Here is a 23389-nt window from a genome sequence, read left to right as displayed (position 1 = left end):
CGGGACAGATATAGAAGTCTGGTACATTTTGTTTTAATGTTTGCAATGTTAGTCTGTGTCACACTGGAATGGCATCATGTGTGGAATGAAAACCTGATCAATTAATTTCAACATTAATGCAAACTTTGATAGCCAATTATGCATTCATGCTACACATTTCCTTGAACTCTGTTTTTTTTTTTTTCCTGAATTCTGATTATTCATGTTTTAGCTGATTCCATCAAGAACACTGAACTCTATCTTCAGCTGCTCTCCTGACGTTTTGGTATTTTTTATTGCTGCGTTCTACGATAGCAAATATTCTGCTCTTATGTTGTCTTTCATCTCTTTGTTCATATCTGCTTTTCTATATTCAGTCATTCGGTATAAAAACATATGCACCATCTTCGTATTAACTCTTGACAGCTTCCCTGTCTCTGCCGAAGAATAACATCCCCACAGCATGATGCTATCGCTACCGTAAGTCACAAAGCACCCGCTGTGTTCATGGCAATGAACCAAAGAAGCTTTTATAAAACAGCAATATTTAAACTGGGATAACATCGCACACAGTTTGGACTCTAATTACTACTTAGATCACTTCTAAAGAGTTTTTTTCCCCCACTGAATCTTATTTTGGATATTGGTGCGAAGGGGACTGAACATTAATGCACAGCACAGATTGTCCAGTTTCATTCATAAAGTCATGGATCAAAGTATGCATCAGTTTCTCCCCACTTAGGTTCACAGAAATGCACTACTTTGTTGGTCACTTAAAATACCAATAAATGAATGGGATTTTGTTATTGTAAAGGGACAAAATATGCAAAAGTTCAAGGGTGGTGGACTCTCGATTTGGCTTTTTCATGTCTTCTAGTTTAAGGGGAAATAAAATGATTTGACATTAACATTCATTTGACAAAACACGTTTGCAGTTCAAAACCATAATGCATATTTACATGTAATAAAAGCATTGTCTTTATGATTATTATTTTTTTAACTGTTTCAGGTTTAACACAGATTTAAGTAACAGAGTGTAAACTGATTGGTTTGAACATGATTGTTTTTTATGGAAAATGTGACGAAACGAAATATATATATATATATATATATATATATATATATATATATATATATATATATATATGAATATATTTCACTGTTCTGAACGCGTGGGTTATTTTTATTTTTTATTTTATTTTATTTTTTTTAATGTAACATACAAAACCTCGCTAGTGCGCATAGGGGTGTTTTCAATGAAGTAGAGGATCTATATGTTCCTCCGCCGCTCAACAAACTCCATGCTTCCACAATAGGGACCATATTTGTCTCCACAGTGTCGGTGGGGTGTGAGGGGGAGGAAAGAGCTGTTTGATGCTGCATAGAAACTAACGGCGCAACCTGCGGGCGAACAGTGACGCCGTGCGGCCGCATCCGCGAAGGACGCAGCGCAGCGCGACCAGCCGCGGAGACGTTTCTGTTTTTTTCCGCTCCTGTTATTATCGCCACAGCGGCTCGATCCGACACAGCACCACAATGGAGACCAAACCGGTCATCACCTGCCTTAAAACGCTCCTTATCGTCTACTCCTTCGTGTTTTGGGTATGTAGCCTCTCTTTTTCTCCCTCTCTCTCTCTATATATATATTTTTTTTCACTCCCTCACCTTTCCTAACCGAGAACAAATCTTGCCGCTCCGCCTCCGCCGCTGCTGCTGTGCGTGTTTTTGTTGTGCGTGATGAAAGGCCGCTCGGTCCCAGCATCAGCGATGGATCCGTGCTGTTGACTAAACCCCCAAACCCCACCGCCAAAAAAAGAAAAAAAAATCACGGACTGAGACTAATAACGCCGCGACTCTGTTTTTAGCGTTTGGAATCGCCTGCAGTAACTCCTTATGTAACCGGGGGTCTAAGGTTGCTCATTTATTGGCAGCTGGGCGTCAGCGCGTTTTATCTCACACTGTAGCATCATGGTCGATGTGAGCGAGGTGGAGGGAGGAAAAAAAAAAAAGATTAAAGAGCAGCATTGAAGGCGCTGCATAGGAGACTGGCCTGTTTTCAGTAGGATACTGTGCATTTTAGTGTTGCTCCAATACATTCTTAAAGGGCCGCTTTATTTACCCAGCCTCAGTGCTGGAATGTAACACCGTTAATATAACCCACTTTCACTTTGAGTGGGATTATCCCCACAGGAAGTCTCTGCTTACACTACCATCATTGAATATATATTGATTGTAAAGCTACAAGCTACTATTTTATGCTAATATCTACCAAAATATGACACTAGTATAGGTCAAATACATTTTAATGATTGGGTTGCTTTAACAAAAATAGGTTGAGATTTATAAAAAAAAAAAAAATACAGCATCCTAATAAACATTAATATGCTATAGTTAGATCAAATCAACAATGGTAGTGTCTATAGTCCTTTGTGGACAAATAAGTTGCAGATGAGGTGGAGTTAAAAGTGAAGCCAGCGTGAATATTGTGCTGTTGATATCCCAGCATCACCTCAGTGTCGGTGTGTGAACGAGAAAGAGACGAGTCCAAAAAAACAAAAAAAAAACAGAAACTCAATCTGGGTACACAACTTTCCCAGTCTTCACAGATTTTGCAAACACTTGGAGTTTGAACTAACAGGTTTTTGCTGGGTTTTTTTGTTTCACAACTGAAAAAAAAGAAAAAAAAAAAAGAGAATCAGACACTTAACTGCACCTGCATCCCAGACTTCAGGGTTTGTCAAACCAACTAAAGCAAAGGTCTAGCTTAACACACCAGTTGACTGTTTTGAGTTTCCACCTACAAGACGATGTCGATTCTTTGAAAACTAAATCCTAACTAAGTCACTGGTGAAATAACCTGTTTTACTTTAGAATTTGATGAAACTTTTTAATTTAAGAGGATGCCGAGCTTTCTTTTTATACTTAAAAAAATGCATCTCGTTATTTATTTTAGATGTAATTCTCTCTACTGTGTGTGTTTTGTTTTTTGCTTATCTCTCTTATCACTATGCGTTTTGCTGAGTTTGATACAGTAATTTAAAAAGTTGGGTTATAGTTTGTGCTGTAGCCCCTGTAGTTTTGAGTTTATGGTCGTATAGTTACAAAAAAAAAAAAAAAAGGTTTGAAACAAAACCACCTGCAGCTGATGTTGTGTCCTATCCAGACTGATTGTGTATTTTCCCAACTGGGAATTATGGGTAACGATGGACACAAAAAAAAAATCTGATCATTTGTCTCCAGCCTACGACAAATCTGTCATCTGGTGGAGCTTAAATTAGAGTTCCTGCTCCATCAAATCAAAAGGGTCTACTGTTATTTTGGTGTCTGATCAGGATGGCTGGTGTCTTTTGAGGTTTTTGCCCCACTGGAAGGAAACCTCTGGGCAAACTCAAGACAATATATCCTTCAGCTTATGCAAAAATACGATATGTATTTCACTGCTGTAGAGCCTCCTTTTACAGGACAAATGTTATCATATCAGAACCATTGAAATCTGTGAATAATTTGCACCTCTTTAAAACAGGAAGTGAGCAGCGCATAAGGATGATGACGCGTTATCAAAATATAGCGATGGGCTATCGCTGTACATGAGTCACAGGCAGTTTATTTTTATTTTTTATTTTCGCAAAAATGAACATCTATTGGTATTTCTTGTTACTGTACCATTGCTTGAATCTGTTCTTGGCGCTCGGCGTTCCATCGTTATTTTGCACAACATATCAGCCGAGCCTTTTTTTTTTTTTGTAACAAACTCACCATGTAAAACCCTTTCACACAAATTACACAAATGATTGGCAGATTGAGTTAGGCTGCATGGTTTACGTATCAAACCCGTCCAGTTTACATCAGCTTAAAATAAAACCCAGAGAATTTACCAAAAAAACAAAAAAACAAAAAAAAAACAAAGAATGAAACCAAGACCAAACAAAAACAAAAAATTACATTAGGATTTCTAAGGCTGTATTGTTACAAGTAGCGTGGTGACAAGTCTGAGATAAAAGAGAGGAAAATGGGCTTCCTTTTGAGTGTGTACTACAGATTTATCTGCACTGTCTGGCTATCTTGCTGTTCTACAGCAGAGGAAGCAAAACATAAGACACACCCTGCAGTATAATGCAAACCAGTACAGCACTATGGGACGTCGTTTATTTTTACAGCATATTGAGCCGGTACATCTGGAGCATTATTTTAAATAAAGGTTTTATACTACAAATCATTAATAGGGTTTGGTTACTATGCAAAACTGCATTTATCAGTCAAGACAAGTCAGATGTAACATATTTAGTCTTTTTTTTTAAATAAATTCAGCCAGACTAGTTAACAATCTCTAGAGAAGTTGTCTCTAAACCAAAGACCTTAACATACCAGTTGTTGCTGCAGGCAACAGTGTTATCAGTTACTCCACTGTGCCCCTCCCCATACATTTGTGACAGTCGATAAAAAATATGCTAACTTTATTGCAGTCTTATAATTGATAAAGTTCTATTGACACTTGCAGCAGCAAGTAAATAGCCAGACCACTGAGGTACTGCAGTGGCTGTTGGTGAGCATTATAATGTAATGGTTTTTACTTCATATCCATCCTCTGTCAATACAAAGCCACAGTAGAAGTCTGAAAATCACTTTTGGTCAGAGAATCGTGTTTAAACTAAAGTTTAACATGACTTTAGCTGATTTTTCTTTCTCTGTGTCTGAGCTAAGTGAAAAGAGAATAACTTGCCTGCCGCTGCAGTCTGTAGATGACACTGATTATAACAAGAATCAAGAATCACTGAAGTTACATTTCTTGCAAAACAATTGAAGTGTTCATTCTGAATAAATTTTACTCACAGATGAAGCTCCTCGAATGGTTTATCATTTTCGTTGGAAATGTCAAGAATTCATTCTTCAGACTGATGTTAATATAACATTTGAATACAAAATTAAAATAGAATAATCTCCTTCTAATCTATTTATTTAACCTCCCTTTGGGATCAATAAAGTAGATCTGAATTTGAATTGAATTGCGACCATGCAACTGCAAGGTAAACAAGAGGAGTTATGGGGTAATTGCAAAGTTTCATTGGTTTTGGTACGACTCTTCTGACACAGGTTCCTCTGACTCATTTCCAGGAATAAGGTCATTTAATTAATCTGGAAGTGATTTACCCATCAATAATTGTTTTAAGAACTCATTATTATGCTTCCCACGCGCTCTGTGAACCCCAGCTAACATGACTGAATACCTTTTCCTGGATCTCATTAAAGCTAAATGTTATAGGAAAGCTGATTTCAGCCGTCAGGTTTAAGTCCTGCAGAGCCGAGAGACGGAGCTGAGCAGAGCCGCAGTCACAGACGTGGACTTTTTATATTTAGTCGGTGGTCCACGAGCGCACTCTACCATAAGAGCATCGGGTTTCAGGCAGCCAGAGTGGAGGAGAATCTCACAGCTTGGCACAACCCCCCTCGCCCCCCAACTCTGAGGGCTGAAAAGCTGGTTCCGAAATAGGAGAGGTGTCCAAGTCTCGGGCCTGTAGGTTTCACTGTCTCGTAGCTTTGTCGTGAGCTTGTGAGGAAGTGGCACCATTCTTTAAATACACGCCAGGGGACAGGAGACGCAGAAACGCGGAGCAGGTGTTGCAGTCGGCCCCTCGTCCTTCGTGAGCATATTTTGTTATCGCACCTTCTGTTTCTTTATTAGGCCGAGTGGGAGGCGAATTGAAAGAGAAGCGAAGGGAGGCGGGGTAGGAGAGGAGGGGAGGGGAGGGTGACCTGTTTTAAACTCAGCGCTGTAACCACGGTGGTCGGCGTTGAATTTCAAACAAAACATGCGAGACGGGGGGCGAGAGGCGACGAGGGGTTGTGGGGCTCCAAAGAGGGAGGAAGAAAGAAAGAGCGTCTCAGGGTGTTTGGAATTCAGCCTCAGACGTGGAGCTTCAGTAATCCTCCCCAGACTTCAGCCCCTCGGCGGCTTGGAGAGCTGCACTCCAGCAACGACACCAAATTGTTTGTTTGTGCGAAGCAGCAGCTGTTTGGAGGACAGGATCATGTACGACATGATTAGAGAGATTATGATAATCAAAGGTAATACTCACTGACATAGCTCCCTGTGCTGGCCGCCTCAATCACTGTTAATAGAAATACTAATAATAATATTACTGACAAATGAAATCGTCAGCCTTAAGCCCTTTAGTTTATCGGGGCATCGACTAAACGGAGAGGAAGGCTTTACTTAAAAGTGCTTTAGATGTTTTGTTTGTCTTTTATTATATGTTGGTTGACTTCAGACCATAATAATAAGCTCCTGTCTTTTAATTGTTGGATTGGAATAAAAATGTTTACATTTATTGGCAAAAAAACAATAACATGAAGGATTTTGGATTTTTTTTTTTTTTACAATCAACAAAATATTAAAACTAAATCAACTAAAAGAAAAAAAAACATTTCTAGAACCACCTTTCACCGCACTTAGAGCTGCGAGTCATTTGGACTACTGCTCTTTACGCTTCCCACATCTAACAACTGAAGGTTTTGAAAAGTAACTCCAACGTGACTTTACCATTCACGTTGGTAAAGTCTACAAATGTAGACTTTGCAGCTCGTCGATTTTCCTATCATGTGGATGAGTCACTGTCAATGGTCTTCACCCGTTCACATTTATGTAAACAAAACTTCAAAGACTGAAGGAGTTGGTTTGAAACCTGGAATTTTATCAACTATTTTTTTTTAAAGATCAGAAGCAGAAAAATGATTTAATGGTGGGAAGTGTTGTAAGACGCACTTTGCATGAAGATGCCTTCTTCTTGAAAGCGTGGCACTTAAATTATTTTATTTTTGTTGGGTTCCAACTTATATTTTTGTTGTTGTTGTTTCTTTTTTTTTTTTTCAATTTTAATGCAAAAATTGGATTTGATTGGCTGTTCTGGATTATGTTGAAATTAGGTTTCGTCATCTTTTGTAGAAAGTTGCCATAGCAACACAAACTTGTTGATGGAAGAGGTACATTCTTACGGGTGGTGGAAGCTAACACATGGAAACTGTATCAATATAGAAGTTTTTTTTTTGTTTATATGTATCTTAAATTACTAAAGTTAAATGTCTGACAGCCTGTTAGGAATCCACCAATCAGTGATACATTTTTCTACCAGAAGTGAGGGAAGTGTTACCCACAACTTCGAAGAACCTTACTTGAAGAAATTGAACTAACCTTTTAAACCAGGACTTTTATTTGCCCAACTTTTATATGCCATTAGTTTTTGATAAACCGCTCCGTTGTAACTCTGGTTGAATATTTTTGTTGAACTGCTGGAAGGTGAACCTTCACTCCAGTCTCCAGTCGTATTCTCTGGATTGCTCTGCCCATCTTTCCATCATCTTTGACCAGTTTCCCTTTCCCAGCTGAAGAAAGTCATCCAACATTTCCTAGAGGGGAAAGTGCTGTATTGTTGTGTACATTTAAATGTTTGGAATATAGGCAAAAACGTTAAAACTGGGTAGGTTTGGTACGTCCCCCTACATCTAGGGTAGCAAACATGGCCCACATGGTCAGTGATGAATTTTGAGCGTGACGTCATCACTAATAGATGTCATGTCAACACATTCTTCCATCCTCTCATTTGCTAGTTGTTGTCCTAGTTTAAGAATTATGCACCAAAATATAAGAAACAACAGATATACAATGTAAATACACAGGCGCTTTCTCTCTAAAATTATTCATACCGCTTGTACGGGTGAGAATTCGTTCATTTTTGTTGCAGTAGTATCATCCTACTCTGAAAATCTGATAAAGATACAACCTTCGGTTTGTGAACAGAAATAAAAACCTCGACTGTGTGTGACGACATCCTGTGTGGGCTTCCTCACCTCTGCATCTGACTGCCCACAAGTTGTCAATAACGCTCATTTTCACCAGTTTTGCTTACTTCAAAAAATATTCCTTTACGTGAATAATATCAACACACACACACACACACACACACACACACACACACACACACACACACACACACACACATGCACACTGTGTTAAGACTGAAAGGTAAAACAACTGATAGTGGTACAGCAATACTAACAAATGATGGAATATCTTCAAGCTTTTGGACTGAAAGAAAGTAAAGTCGATCATGTAATGCAAGGCTTTTTGAAATACCAAAGCAGCATTAGGTTAATCATCACCCAGACTGGTCATTTCTAGACANGAACATGATTGTTTTTTATGGAAAATGTGACGAAACGAAATATATATATATATATATATATATATATATATATATATATATATATATATATATATGAATATATTTCACTGTTCTGAACGCGTGGGTTATTTTTATTTTTTATTTTATTTTATTTTTTTTAATGTAACATACAAAACCTCGCTAGTGCGCATAGGGGTGTTTTCAATGAAGTAGAGGATCTATATGTTCCTCCGCCGCTCAACAAACTCCATGCTTCCACAATAGGGACCATATTTGTCTCCACAGTGTCGGAGGGGTGTGAGGGGGAGGAAAGAGCTGTTTGATGCTGCATAGAAACTAACAGCGCAACCTGCGGGCGGACAGTGACGCCGTGCGGCCGCATCCGCGAAGGACGCAGCGCAGCGCGACCAGCCGCGGAGACGTTTCTGTTTTTTTCCGCTCCTGTTATCGCCACAGCGGCTCGATCCGACACAGCACCACAATGGAGACCAAACCGGTCATCACCTGCCTTAAAACGCTCCTTATCGTCTACTCCTTCGTGTTTTGGGTATGTAGCCTCTCTTTTTCTCCCTCTCTCTCTCTATATATATATTTTTTTTCACTCCCTCACCTTTCCTAACCGAGAACAAATCTTGCCGCTCCGCCTCCGCCGCTGCTGCTGTGCGTGTTTTTGTTGTGCGTGATGAAAGGCCGCTCGGTCCCAGCATCAGCGATGGATCCGTGCTGTTGACTAAACCCCCAAACCCCACCGCCAAAAAAAGAAAAAAAAATCACGGACTGAGACTAATAACGCCGCGACTCTGTTTTTAGCGTTTGGAATCGCCTGCAGTAACTCCTTATGTAACCGGGGGTCTAAGGTTGCTCATTTATTGGCAGCTGGGCGTCAGCGCGTTTTATCTCACACTGTAGCATCATGGTCGATGTGAGCGAGGTGGAGGGAGGAAAAAAAAAAGATTAAAGAGCAGCATTGAAGGCGCTGCATAGGAGACTGGCCTGTTTTCAGTAGGATACTGTGCATTTTAGTGTTGCTCCAATACATTCTTAAAGGGCCGCTTTATTTACCCAGCCTCAGTGCTGGAATGTAACACCGTTAATATAACCCACTTTCACTTTGAGTGGGATTATCCCCACAGGAAGTCTCTGCTTACACTACCATCATTGAATATATATTGATTGTAAAGCTACAAGCTACTATTTTATGCTAATATCTACCAAAATATGACACTAGTATAGGTCAAATACATTTTAATGATTGGGTTGCTTTAACAAAAATAGGTTGAGATTTATAAAAAAATAAAAAATACAGCATCCTAATAAACATTAATATGCTATAGTTAGATCAAATCAACAATGGTAGTGTCTATAGTCCTTCTTGGACAAATAAGTTGCAGATGAGGTGGAGTTAAAAGTGAAGCCAGCGTGAATATTGTGCTGTTAATATCCCAGCATCACCTCAGTGTCGGTGTGTGAACGAGAAAGAGACGAGTCCAAAAAAACAAAAAAAAAACAGAAACTCAATCTGGGTACACAACTTTCCCAGTCTTCACAGATTTTGCAAACACTTGGAGTTTGAACTAACAGGTTTTTGCTGGGTTTTTTTGTTTCACAACTGAAAAAAAAGAAAAAAAAAAAAGAGAATCAGACACTTAACTGCACCTGCATCCCAGACTTCAGGGTTTGTCAAACCAACTAAAGCAAAGGTCTAGCTTAACACACCAGTTGACTGTTTTGAGTTTCCACCTACAAGACGATGTCGATTCTTTGAAAACTAAATCCGAACTAAGTCACTGGTGAAATAACCTGTTTTACTTTAGAATTTGATGAAACTTTTTAATTTAAAAGGATGACGAGTTTTCTTTTTATACTAAAAAAATGCATCTCGTTATTTATTTTAGATGTAATTCTCTCTACTGTGTGTGTTTTGTTTTTTGCTTATCTCTATTATCACTATGCGTTTTGCTGAGTTTGATACAGTAATTTAAAAAGTTGGGTTATAGTTTGTGCTGTAGCCCCTGTAGTTTTGAGTTTATGGTCGTATGGTTACAAAAAAAAAAGGTTTGAAACAAAACCACCTGCAGCTGATGTTGTGTCCTATCCAGACTGATTGTGTATTTTCCCAACTGGGAATTATGGGTAACGATGGACACAAAAAAAAAATCTGATCATTTGTCTCCAGCCTACGACAAATCTGTCATCTGGTGGAGCTTAAATTAGAGTTCCTGCTCCGTCACATCAAAAGGGTCTACTGTTGTTTTGGTGTCTGATCAGGATGGCTGGTGTCTTTTGAGGTTTTTGCCCCACTGGAAGGAAACCTCTGGGCAAACTCAAGACAATATATCCTTCAGCTTATGCAAAAATACGATATGTATTTCACTGCTGTAGAGCCTCCTTTTACAGGACAAATGTTATCATATCAGAACCATTGAAATCTGTGAATAATTTGCACCTCTTTAAAACAGGAAGTGAGCAGCGCATAAGGATGATGACGCGTTATCAAAATATAGCGATGGGCTATCGCTGTACATGAGTCACAGGCAGTTTATTTTTATTTTTTATTTTCGCAAAAATGAACATCTATTGGTATTTCTTGTTACTGTACCATTGCTTGAATCTGTTCTTGGCGCTCGGCGTTCCATCGTTATTTTGCACAACATATCAGCCAAGCCTTTTTTTTTTTGTAACAAACTCACCATGTAAAACCCTTTCACACAAATTACACAAATGATTGGCAGATTGAGTTAGGCTGCACGGTTTACGTATCAAACCCGTCCAGTTTACATCAGCTTAAAATAAAACCCAGAGAATTTACCAAAAAAACAAAAAAACAAAAAAAAAACAAAGAATGAAACCAAGACCAAACAAAAACAAAAAATTACATTAGGATTTCTAAGGCTGTATTGTTACAAGTAGCGTGGTGACAAGTCTGAGATAAAAGAGAGGAAAATGGGCTTCCTTTTGAGTGTGTACTACAGATTTATCTGCACTGTCTGGCTATCTTGCTGTTCTACAGCAGAGGAAGCAAAACATAAGACACACCCTGCAGTATAATGCAAACCAGTACAGCACTATGGGACGTCGTTTATTTTTACAGCATATTGAGCCGGTACATCTGGAGCATTATTTTAAATAAAGGTTTTATACTACAAATCATTAATAGGCTTTGGTTATTATGCAAAACTGCATTTATCAGTCAAGACAAGTCAGATGTAACATATTTAGTCTTTTTTTTTAAATAAATTCAGCCAGACTAGTTAACAATCTCTAGAGAAGTTGTCTCTAAACCAAAGACCTTAACATACCAGTTGTTGCTGCAGGCAACAGTGTTATCAGTTACTCCACTGTGCCCCTCCCCATACATTTGTGACAGTCGATAAAAAATATGCTAACTTTATTGCAGTCTTATAATTGATAAAGTTCTATTGACACTTGCAGCAGCAAGTAAATAGCCAGACCACTGAGGTACTGCAGTGGCTGTTGGTGAGCATTATAATGTAATGGTTTTTACTTCATATCCATCCTCTGTCAATACAAAGCCACAGTAGAAGTCTGAAAATCACTTTTGGTCAGAGAATCGTGTTTAAACTAAAGTTTAACATGACTTTAGCTGATTTTTCTTTCTCTGTGTCTGAGCTAAGTGAAAAGAGAATAACTTGCCTGCCGCTGCAGTCTGTAGATGGCACTGATTATAACAAGAATCAAGAATCACTGAAGTTACATTTCTTGCAAAACAATTGAAGTGTTCATTCTGAATAAATTTTACTCACAGATGAAGCTCCTCGAATGGTTTATCATTTTCGTTGGAAATGTCAAGAATTCATTCTTCAGACTGATGTTAATATAACATTTGAATACAAAATTAAAATAGAATAATCTCCTTCTAATCTATTTATTTAACCTCCCTTTGGGATCAATAAAGTAGATCTGAATTTGAATTGAATTGCGACCATGCAACTGCAAGGTAAACAAGAGGAGTTATGGGGTAATTGCAAAGTTTCATTGGTTTTGGTACGACTCTTCTGACACAGGTTCCTCTGACTCATTTCCAGGAATAAGGTCATTTAATTAATCTGGAAGTGATTTACCCATCAATAATTGTTTTAAGAACTCATTATTATGCTTCCCACGCGCTCTGTGAACCCCGACTAACATGACTGAATACCTTTTCCTGGATCTCATTAAAGCTAAATGTTATAGGAAAGCTGATTTCAGCCGTCAGGTTTAAGTCCTGCAGAGCCGAGAGACGGAGCTGAGCAGAGCCGCAGTCACAGACGTGGACTTTTTATATTTAGTCGGTGGTCCACGAGCGCACTCTACCATAAGAGCATCGGGTTTCAGGCAGCCAGAGTGGAGGAGAATCTCACAGCTTGGCACAACCCCCCTCGCCCCCCAACTCTGAGGGCTGAAAAGCTGGTTCCGAAATAGGAGAGGTGTCCAAGTCTCGGGCCTGTAGGTTTCACTGTCTCGTAGCTTTGTCGTGAGCTTGTGAGGAAGTGGCACCATTCTTTAAGTACACGCCAGGGGACAGGAGACGCAGAAACGCGGAGCAGGTGTTGCAGTCGGCCCCTCGTCCTTCGTGAGCATATTTTGTTATCGCACCTTCTGTTTCTTTATTAGGCCGAGTGGGAGGCGAATTGAAAGAGAAGCGAAGGGAGGCGGGGTAGGAGAGGAGGGGAGGGGAGGGTGACCTGTTTTAAACTCAGCGCTGTAACCACGGTGGTCGGCGTTGAATTTCAAACAAAACATGCGAGACGGGGGCCGAGAGGCGACGAGGGGTTGTGGGGCTCCAAAGAGGGAGGAAGAAAGAAAGAGCGTCTCAGGGTGTTTGGAATTCAGCCTCAGACGTGGAGCTTCAGTAATCCTCCCCAGACTTCAGCCCCTCGGCGGCTTGGAGAGCTGCACTCCAGCAACGACACCAAATTGTTTGTTTGTGCGAAGCAGCAGCTGTTTGGAGGACAGGATCATGTACGACATGATTAGAGAGATTATGATAATCAAAGGTAATACTCACTGACATAGCTCCCTGTGCTGGCCGCCTCAATCACTGTTAATAGAAATACTAATAATAATATTACTGACAAATGAAATCGTCAGCCTTAAGCCCTTTAGTTTATCAGGGCATCGACTAAACGGAGAGGAAGGCTTTACTTAAAAGTGCTTTAGATGTTTTGTTTGTCTTTTATTATATAAAAGACCATAATAATAAGCTCCTGTCTTTTAATTGTTGGATTGGAATAAAAATGTTTACATTTATTGGCAAAAAAACAATAACATGAAGGATTTTGGATTTTTTTTTTTACAATCAACAAAATATTAAAACTAAATCAACTAAAAGAAAAAAAAACATTTCTAGAACCACCTTTCACTGCACTTAGAGCTGCGAGTCATTTGGACTACTGCTCTTTACGCTTCCCACATCTAACAACTGAAGGTTTTGAAAAGTAACTCCAACGTGACTTTACCATTCACGTTGGTAAAGTCTACAAATGTAGACTTTGCAGCTCGTCGATTTTCCTATCATGTGGATGAGTCACTGTCAATGGTCTTCACCCGTTCACATTTATGTAAACAAAACTTCAAAGACTGAAGGAGTTGGTTTGAAACCTGGAATTTTATCAACTATTTTTTTTTAAAGATCAGAAGCAGAAAAATGATTTAATGGTGGGAAGTGTTGTAAGACGCACTTTGCATGAAGATGCCTTCTTCTTGAAAGCGTGGCACTTAAATTATTTTATTTTTGTTGGGTTCCAACTTATATTTTTGTTGTTGTTGTTTCTTTTTTTTTTTTTCAATTTTAATGCAAAAATTGGATTTGATTGGCTGTTTTGGATTATGTTGAAATGAGGTTTCATCATCTTTTGTAGAAAGTTGCCATAGCAACACAAACTTGTTGATGGAAGAGGTACATTCTTACGGGTGGTGGAAGCTAACACATGGAAACTGTATCAATATAGAAGTTTTTTTTTGTTTATATGCATCTTAAATTACTAAAGTTAAATGTCTGACAGCCTGTTAGGAATCCACCAATCAGTGATACATTTTTCTACCAGAAGTGAGGGAAGTGTTACCCACAACTTCGAAGAACCTCACTTGAAAAAAATGTAACTAACCTTTTAAAACAGGACTTTTATTTGCCCAACTTTTATATGCCATTAGTTTTTGATAAACCGCTCCGTTGTAACTCTGGTTGAATATTTTTGAGGTTGTTGAACTGCTGGAAGGTGAACCTTCACTCCAGTCTCCAGTCGTATTCTCTGGATTGCTCTGCCCATCTTTCCATCATCTTTGACCAGTTTCCCTTTCCCAGCTGAAGAAAGTCATCCAACATTTCCTAGAGGGGAAAGTGCTGTATTGTTGTGTACATTTAAATGTTTGGAATATAGGCAAAAACGTTAAAACTGGGTAGGTTTGGTACGTCCCCCTACATCTAGGGTAGCAAACATGGCCCACATGGTCAGTGATGAATTTTGAGCGTGACGTCATCACTAATAGATGTCATGTCAACACATTCTTCCATCCTCTCATTTGCTAGTTGTTGTCCTAGTTTAAGAATTATGCACCAAAATATAAGAAACAACAGATATACAATGTAAATACACAGGCGCTCTCTCTCTAGAATTATTCATACCACTTGTACAGGTGAAAATTCGTTCATTTTTGTCGCAGTAGTATCATCCTACCCTGAAAATCTGATGAAGATCCAACCTTTGGTTTGTGAACAGAAATAAAAACCTCGACTGTGTGTGACGACATCCTGTGTGGGCTTCCTCACCTCTGCATCTGACTGCCCACAAGTTGTCAATAACGCTCATTTTCACCAGTTTTGCTTACTTCAAAAAATATTCCTTTACGTGAATAATATCAACACACACACACACACACACACACACACACACACACACACACACACACACACACACACATGCACACTGTGTTAAGACTGAAAGGTAAAACAACTGATAGTGGTACAGCAATACTAACAAATGATGGAATATCTTCAAGCTTTTGGACTGAAAGAAAGTAAAGTCGATCATGTAATGCAAGGCTTTTTGAAATACCAAAGCAGCATTAGGTTAATCATCACCCAGACTGGTCATTTCTAGACATAATTATGACTCTTTCTTCTATACCTTGTCTGCAAATTTATGCAAATTTATATGAGTGCCCACATTGTATCGCAACACGTTACTGAGGCCCTTCACTAAAGATGCAGGCAGAAGAGACAGTTGGTAGCCTCTTTTGCAATGTGTCAATAAATGTTCAAACACTCATCTGTTGACATATGCCTGCAGATCCAGCTGCAGATTCTCAGTTGGATTTAGGCCTGAACTTTGAGTAGGCCATTCAAATACATAAATATGCTTTAAAATCAAACGGTTTCGCTTAGATGTAAACCTCCATCCTGGAATGCTTTGCAACCTCCAACATGTTTCCCTCCTGAATTTATTTATGTTTTATTTTGATTACCGTTTCTTTTTGGTACAAACCAAAAAGAAACATAAAGTGTATTTATTTATGTTTTTTATTTTTTATTTTTTTATTAGCGTTTTTGAATGTAAGCCAGAGAGATTGAGACTCATCTGACAAAAGTAGCCTCTTCCATATTTGCTCTTCCCAATAGAATCTAAGATGGCTAATTTTGAAGAAAGCCCGCCGAAGCTATAGACAAAAATAAATGCGAGAAGCTCCGGCGCGTTAAATAAAAATAATTCTGTCCCCTTTTGTCTCTAAACAGCACAGTTTAGAGAAAGGGGCCGTTAAAAGTAGGGAGGCGAATGTCACGCTCACATCAGTTTTAAAGGAGCAGAGAACATTAGCGCCGAGCGTTCCCTTTGTAATCAGAAGGTCTGGCAGCTGGATGCTGAGCAGCCTCGTCTCTAGCAGACAATGGTTAGCAGGATGAGGCATCCCTCGCCGGAGTCGGATCATCCGCAGCCGTTCACCGCCCCGCTCTGTTTCCAGCGCCAGCGAGACAAGCCCAGCTGAGACACACGCTGCTTCATCTGCCTCGAACAACGCGCTCTTTTATCCGCCGCATTCATTTGAAATGCTAAAAGAGGCGCAACAGGAGGAAGCGTCTCGCCTCGGATCAAAGAGCTCCTTTGATTTGATGTTCTCGTGCGTGAATGTAGGCATATTCACGGAGCAGGTGATTGGCACCTCGTGCTCCTGATGATTTTCCTTTTTTTTCTTCTTCCTGTCTGCTATCTTCCGGCTCCTCCTACTACTATAATTGCTCTCCTTTTTGATCCACCTTGATCCCCATTTCTTTGTCTCTCCCCCTCTGCGTGCCGCAGAAACACAACTGTTGAAATAAGTGCCGAGAATAAGGCCTCTCCTTCCCTTCTCTCACTCGGCTCCCTGTGCCATGTCTCTTTCAACCGTTTAGATAACGGGAGCCATCCTGCTGGCAGTGGGAGTCTGGGGGAAGTTGATGCTGGGCCCGTACATCTCCCTGATCGCCGACAACTCGACCAACGCCCCGTACGTCCTCATCGGCACTGGGACCGTCATCATCGTTTTCGGCCTGTTTGGATGCTTCGCCACCTGCAGAGGAAGCCCATGGATGCTGAAGCTGGTAAGAACCTGCAGGTGTTGCTCTGCAGTAAGAGTGAGAAGTGCTGATGAATTAACCTCAGGTCGCATGACCTTTATCCTGAGTGAGGATATGAGTTGCTCAGTAGGTCCTTCTGGGTAACTTGTTCGCTTAACCGTGGTTATGTGAGAGTAAGCATCGAAAGGCAAATGATATTCACCTCAAGGTTTTCATGTTATCAATGCAAATCTCCTGCTTTTGTTCCTCTTCGTGTAGTACGCCATGTTTCTCTCGCTGGTCTTCCTTGCGGAGCTTGTGGCGGGGATCTCTGGATTTGTGTTTCGTCACGAGGTCAGAGTCGCTTCGAACTGCAGCTTTTGCAGTTCTGCAAGTCTGTGTCGACGTGTCGGACTAAGTGTGTGTTTGTGTCTTTGCAGATCAAGGGAACCTTTCGCAGGACTTACACCGATGCAGTCCTGAACTACAATGCCAAGGACGAGGCGAGCCGTGCTGTTGACTACTTGCAGAACAGTGTGAGTGGTAACATAAAGCCGAGTCACAGACTCGGAAAATGATACTGTCTGCACTTTAAAAGGTTGGTTACCTTTGATGAAGTGCTTTACGGCCTGCCTCTTAATCACACAGGTATATGAGATATAGTAGGCTAGCCTGCAGTACACTCAAAAACGTTTACAAAATCTTAATAAAGGAGCTGAAATGGAGACTTTGCAATTTCGAGTCAAATTTACGTGGAATTAGGCTACAAGGATATCTTGAACTCAAGGTCTTGGACTCAAGTTGTGCTTCAGCCACATGAATCAGATCTTAAACTTACCCTCAGAAGATTCTCCACCTAGAGACTATGTCTGGCACTCCATTGTGGGTCTTAGTCTCACAAGGACTTCAAACTTGAATTATACTTGTGCTCTAATGACTTGAGTCTCAACTTGGACTCATGTCTATGCTGCACAAGCAAAGAGTTCAGACTTGCTTTAGACTGGTGCTCTAAAGACTTTTGTTTTAACACCAAGCTCAGGTGCTTGGGTTTTCTAAACCATGTTTATGCCGTGCAATTGGGTGGAAACACACCAGTGAGCTAAGATTATTTGAGTAAATGATTCATTTGGTCCTCTCTGAGTCACCGTAGTGTATACAAATTATTCTGGTGGTCATGGTAATGGTGCACACAGTACGTATGGCTCTCTGTATTATTTGACGGCATGTTCAAGTTAAAGTAGTACACATCACCTTCCAATTATTTAGTTAATGCTACCATGTAGAAAGCAGATTGCAGTTTTGGCAGAGACGTCCTGTTAAAGGGGTGTTTTACTTATTAGCCAGAGACTTACTAAAGGTTTTTAACAACCTGTTTGTGTTTGTTGTAAAATCATATCTATGATAGAGGAAGACCGGAGGAAGGTGCATATCCATAAACGACAGCACCATAGTCCCAGAAAACTCTTAAAAGTTGTCAGTACTAGTGTGTTTTTTTTTATTGTCGAATTTTTGCCTGTCTGACTCAGAGAAATAAGGTTTTTTTTTTTTCTTTTTTTTTGTTTGCTTTTTGGGTTTGCAGCTGCGTTGCTGTGGAGTTTATAACTACACCAACTGGTTTGGCAGCGTGTTTTACCCCTCCAACGGTATCCCTGCCAGCTGCTGCTTTAACTCCTCTGATTGCAACCCAGACGATCTCCGCAATGCCACTGTAGCGCCAAGCAAGGTCTACCACCAGGTAGGTTCTGACTGTTGACCTTTTTGGGGGGTTTTTTATGCTTTTCCAAAAATAAATGAATCTCTTCAAACCTCCCGGCTTCTCCATAAACTAACAGCTGCCTCAGATACTCTCCAATATACCCGTCTTGCCTTTACTTTGCGCATATAACGTGTCCCTGTTTCCTGTGCAGACTAACATGCCCCCTTTGTTTCAGGGCTGCTTTGAGTTGGTCACTTCGTTCATGGAAACCAACATGGCCATCATTGCTGGTGTGACGTTCGGGATCGCCTTCTCGCAGGTTGAGAAAAATGTGCAAAACAAATAAATGGTTCATTGCGATTTGCAGCGGTTCATCGAAGCTCACTTTGTGTTTGTGTGTGTTTTTGTTTGTTTGTTTGTTTTCAGCTGATTGGCATGTTGCTGGCCTGCTGTCTGTCCAGGATCATCACAGCCAATCAATATGAGATGGTCTAGCTGATGTGACCGTGGCAGGTGAGACGCAGTTATTAAACTTAAAGCGCATCTCCAAAAAAAAAAATTAAAAATTAAAAACAAACTACTCCAACACTAAAATGTTCTTTATCTTGTCAGGGAGATGGAGAGAAGAAGAGACAAAGCGTCTTGTTGCAGGACTGAAACGAATTCCCAAAACTCCCATCACGCAGCTGCATCGGAAGCTGCCTCCGTCCGTCTCTCTGCCTGTGATCTCATTGTAATATCTTTATGTAACTTATTGTAAAGCACCATTCCTCGACTCGCTGCAGTTGCATCAAAGCTTTCTGTACCACGCACCACATCGACGCTTGACGTAAAAGTTGGCTCATTGGCATTTTTTGTTTTTTTTTCTCTGATCGGTGCGGCAGGGGGAGCAGAGCGGACAGCGTCAGAAGGGCATTACTTAAAAAAAAAATCAGAAAGTAACCCTTCCATTGGTAGGTTTAGTTTTCCATTTGTCGTTGCTCATCACTGTGTATTCCTGTAGGGGTCGTAGTCTTTTGTTACTTGATTATGTGCACTAAGGAGGAGATGTTATGTTGCTAAAGGAGGCGAAAGGGGAAACTGCTGTAGAGTATTTTTAACCACGATAATGAGAAATATTTTTTTGCCCATAGTATATGAAATTTAGAAAGCCAAATAAGTTAACAAATTACTTTTTAATTCTCACTGTGAAACAAGAAAATGCATTTTTAGGCATAAGATGGGTAAAAAGGAACTAATATTGAAGCTATTTAGTCAGTTTTACATGTGAAATTTATTAATCAGAGTTTGAAGAGCCCATCAAACCTAATGTCGACACCAGACATAATCTAGGGAATCTTTATTTAGTGGTATCATGAAAGTTACAATATTAAAACTTGTCCCACGGTTCCTATGATTTAAAGAAACAGAAGGGAAAAACTTCTTTCTGGCTATTTTCGTCATCCTTCCTGGCTTGATCCAAACTGACCTTGTTAAATATGACAACTTGCACCTGGCATTAAAATCAGGCATGCAAAATTCTTGCAGTTTTAGATATAGTTGTGACCAGGTCTCTTCAGACTCTGAATGCATTTTGGGACTTAGCCATACTTTTGTTTCCGTTACCATTGTCGCCTTGCGCAGGCACCTACGTAGGACACTGTCAGATAAAAAGAACAACATCTGAGAATCACTGTTTGGATCTGAACGTACGTAGTTCATGTTAGGACTCTGTCGTGTGGTCGGTAGGACGTGGGAAGAGATTTAGATCGTAGGATGCTGCTCGTCGATCCGAGAGTATAGTTTTTAGCATTTTTCGTAAAGTTTCTGCTAAGCTTTGGTAGTGTTTACATTTTAGCCGTTGTCGACAATTTTCCTCTTCGAGCGATCGGGATGTTAAGTCATTTTCTTCTGGTGAAACATTCAGCAGTCGGTCTGTCTGCGAGCGGGGAGATCAGTGGGAATCACTCGGCGAACATCGACGACTTACGGTTGTTCTGTGTAATTCATCGACCTGCTGCTGCTGCCATCATCATCATCGTCCTCATCTGTAGATATGTATGGGAAATGTAATTTATATGACGTGTTGTTTCACAATCTAATATGCTAATCAGTATAACTGTCGTGTCACGGTTTTTTCAATCCACATCAAGCTCTGAGTCAGTATTTGTTTGATAGTTTGTAAGAAACTTGCACTGAGAAAAAAACAAAAAACAAAAAAAACTAATAATTGTGGCTGATGTTTAGTTGAGAAATAATGCACACTTTAGCTCTAAACTTATTATGGTTTGTTGGTATTTCGTTTACAGCTTCGCCCAGATGTTTTCGATCTCTCTTTTTATGTCTGTGTGTGTGTCTGTGTGTGTGCGCGCGCGTGCGTCTGTGAGTGTGTGTGCGAGCATTTAGTAGACGTTGTGGCTCCAGCTGTGATTTTTTTTTTCTCTTTTGTTTTGTTTTGTTTGGTCAGTATTTAATTGTGGCGTTTCCTTATAAAAATCTGTACATTTGATTTGTGAATGTATGTTTTCCTGCGCTCTCTTCTCCGAACTTTTGTTCTGTAAATACTAAACTGTAATACCATCCAGCTTACACTAGGGGTCACTAGAGGCCCAAGAAGAACCGCACCATGCTGTCTACTACTGACTAAGTCACCATCAGTGGTCTTATTATCAATAAATATACAGAATAACAGTTTTGCTTGGTGTAAATTAATTTCTGCCTTGTATAGATTGCATTTGCATGGCGACACAGTCATTTATTGTCTATTCAAATCACTTTGCATATAGAAAACCTGCCACTGCAACACAAGTGAATCAGTTTATCACATCAACACTTTATTCCTGTGATTTTTTTTGGGGGGGGAAAAATCTTTACTTTTTGCTCCTTATTTAAAATATTATTTGGGATGTACAGGGGTGGCAACATGAGGTTGCAAAGGTATTTTGCTGCAGACGTCATAAGACGTCCATAACGTCTGTGGAAGAAATGAACCAAAATTCCAGCAAACTATAATGTGAAGCTTGATGAAGGACATGTGAATGTTTTACTAAATTTGGATTTAAAATAGTTTATTTGAGCTAAGATATTTACAGCTTAAGATGATTTTACAACAAAGTTTCTCCACTTACCAAGAACCCCTTGGCATTTCCGGTTAGCTGACCTTGCCTCAGCCTGCAGGTTTTTTCAGGATAGCCATGGGTGGGTAGGTTTTCATGTTTCCCCCTTAATTGCGCAGATCCAACATCTTATCACTGACACTTCAACGTTTTGAATGATGGACTGAACTACTGAAACCTCGTAGAGCGTCTCCGTCTACGTCCAAACAGTCAGAAGGTGAGAGGCAACACGGACTCTTATGAGGACAATTCAGAGAAACAAATTGACCTGTAGATAGGAGGAAGATGGAGCATCCAGTGAGAACTCACGCATGCATCGGGAGAACGTGCAAACGATGTGGAAAGGTTTCAACCCCGACGGAATTTTCGGGTTTTATTTGTTGCAAAAACTCGCATTATGTCCTTATTTCTCTTGTGGCGTCTGTCAATCATTCACAATATTCCAATAAGATACACGGAATTGTGTTCATAATGTGAAACAAAGAGCATAAGTTCCAGGAGCGTGAGCGCCTTTGCGAGACGCCGTCTATTCCCCCCTCCCCCATGCTACTACGCATCTGCGTTGGCGGCTGTGCCATTTTTGTCCACATGATGGCGCTTGAGCATCGGCGGAAAACGGAACCTCGGAGCGAAATAAATGAAGCGAAACGGAAGGCTGCCGCACACACACACACATACACGCACCCGCACACACAACACACACACACCACACACACGCACGCACACAAGCGCTTAATCTCCACCTCTCTCTCCCTGTCTGTCTATCCTCCTCCGCTCCTACGGGCTGCATCGGAGGCAGCGCGGTGACAGGCGGTGTGAACACTAGGAGCAGAGAGGAGAGCAGCTCCGCTCGGTCAGACCGCGGCCAGCCAGCGGAACTCGCTCCAACCTCGTTACGCAAATTACCGGCAGAGCGGCGCGGCAGTGGGTCCGCTAATGGAGCGTGCGTGCTGCTGGCTCTCCGCGCTCCTCCTCGCCCCTCGCCTCCGCCTCTCCGCGGCACATAATGGGCTGTGGGCTGCAGGGAGGCATTCACCGGGGAAGCGCTATTACTCACTCAGACACACGCACACACACACAGAGGCGCTCACACACATACACACACACACTCACACACACACTGAACGGACTCCGCAGCGCACAGACACCTCAATGTGCAGCCAGACTAATTATTAACAGGGCGAGCGCACTTACACCCACCCTTTTTGTAACATCAAAATAAACAACAAGGAGATTTACTGTTTTTTTTTTCTTTTTCGTAGAATGAAAACATGCTTGCAAAAGCAGTTTACCTCGACGCTCGGCTCTAACGTTTCAGTCCATTTCAGCATCAGAGGGCCTCAATAACAGAACCACCTGTCTGTATATTGCGTTACATGTCACCAGTCCCCCAAAATAACCTATACTGTTGATTCAACAGCTCTCCAAACAGCTTCACCAATGACTTAGCAATATTTACTTTGAAAGTCTGGACTTATTCTGCTTTATTATTTATTTTTTTGTTTGTTTTTTTTATCTTTTTAGCGCTTTACTTTTTCAACAGACTGTGTTGTTCTTTAATTAAAAAAATAGATATTAATAATTAGTAATCAGTACAAATTTTCCATTTCAAAATTTCAGACTTTTCCATATTCCATTAAAATATAAACTGATCTAGAGAACCCTTTTACTTTTTGTGTGTTTTCCAAAGCTGGGTTGGGGATCCCGCTTTGGGTCCTGAATAAACACGTTTGGGGTCTTGAGATCTTCTTCATAAATTAATCAAAACGGAGAAAATGATTCACTAAAAGCACACCTATGCTTAAAATGTTTAAATAAAAGAAATATGTTAACATGGGCGTTTTAAATGATTTAGTAAAAACAATTGAAAGGTGAAAAACTGGCAATTGGACTCAAATGTTTCTTTCACATT

General features: G+C 40.3%; 1 protein-coding gene across 1 annotated transcript; it reads left to right on the top strand.

The window, feature by feature from the left end:
• The first annotated feature begins 8587 nt into the window (after positions 1–8587).
• tspan7 (tetraspanin 7) lies at positions 8588–21052 on the top strand. Its single transcript, XM_007547125.2, has 8 exons — positions 8588–8703; positions 16543–16731; positions 16966–17040; positions 17127–17222; positions 18266–18421; positions 18618–18701; positions 18809–18895; positions 18995–21052. The coding sequence occupies exons 1-7, from the start codon at positions 8638–8640 to the stop codon at positions 18875–18877; spliced, it is 735 nt and encodes a 244-aa protein (XP_007547187.1). The 5' UTR covers positions 8588–8637; the 3' UTR covers positions 18878–18895; positions 18995–21052.
• The last annotated feature ends 2337 nt before the right edge of the window (positions 21053–23389 follow it).

Source organism: Poecilia formosa, unplaced genomic scaffold (genome assembly GCF_000485575.1).
Source record: "Poecilia formosa unplaced genomic scaffold, Poecilia_formosa-5.1.2 Scaffold19, whole genome shotgun sequence".
Classification (NCBI taxonomy): Eukaryota; Metazoa; Chordata; class Actinopteri; order Cyprinodontiformes; family Poeciliidae; genus Poecilia; species Poecilia formosa.
The sequence above is the reverse complement of the archived record's forward strand: the minus strand, read 5'-3'. Positions and strand labels throughout refer to the sequence as shown.

Coding starts and splice junctions, on each gene's coding strand:
- tspan7 (XM_007547125.2), top strand. CDS start 8,638: ATGGAGACCAAACCGGTCATCACCTGCCTTAAAACGCTCCTTATCGTC. Junction 17,223..18,265: donor TTGACTACTTGCAGAACAGT/GTGAGTGGTAAC, acceptor TTGGGTTTGCAG/CTGCGTTGCTGTGGAGTTTA. Junction 18,422..18,617: donor CAAGCAAGGTCTACCACCAG/GTAGGTTCTGAC, acceptor CCTTTGTTTCAG/GGCTGCTTTGAGTTGGTCAC.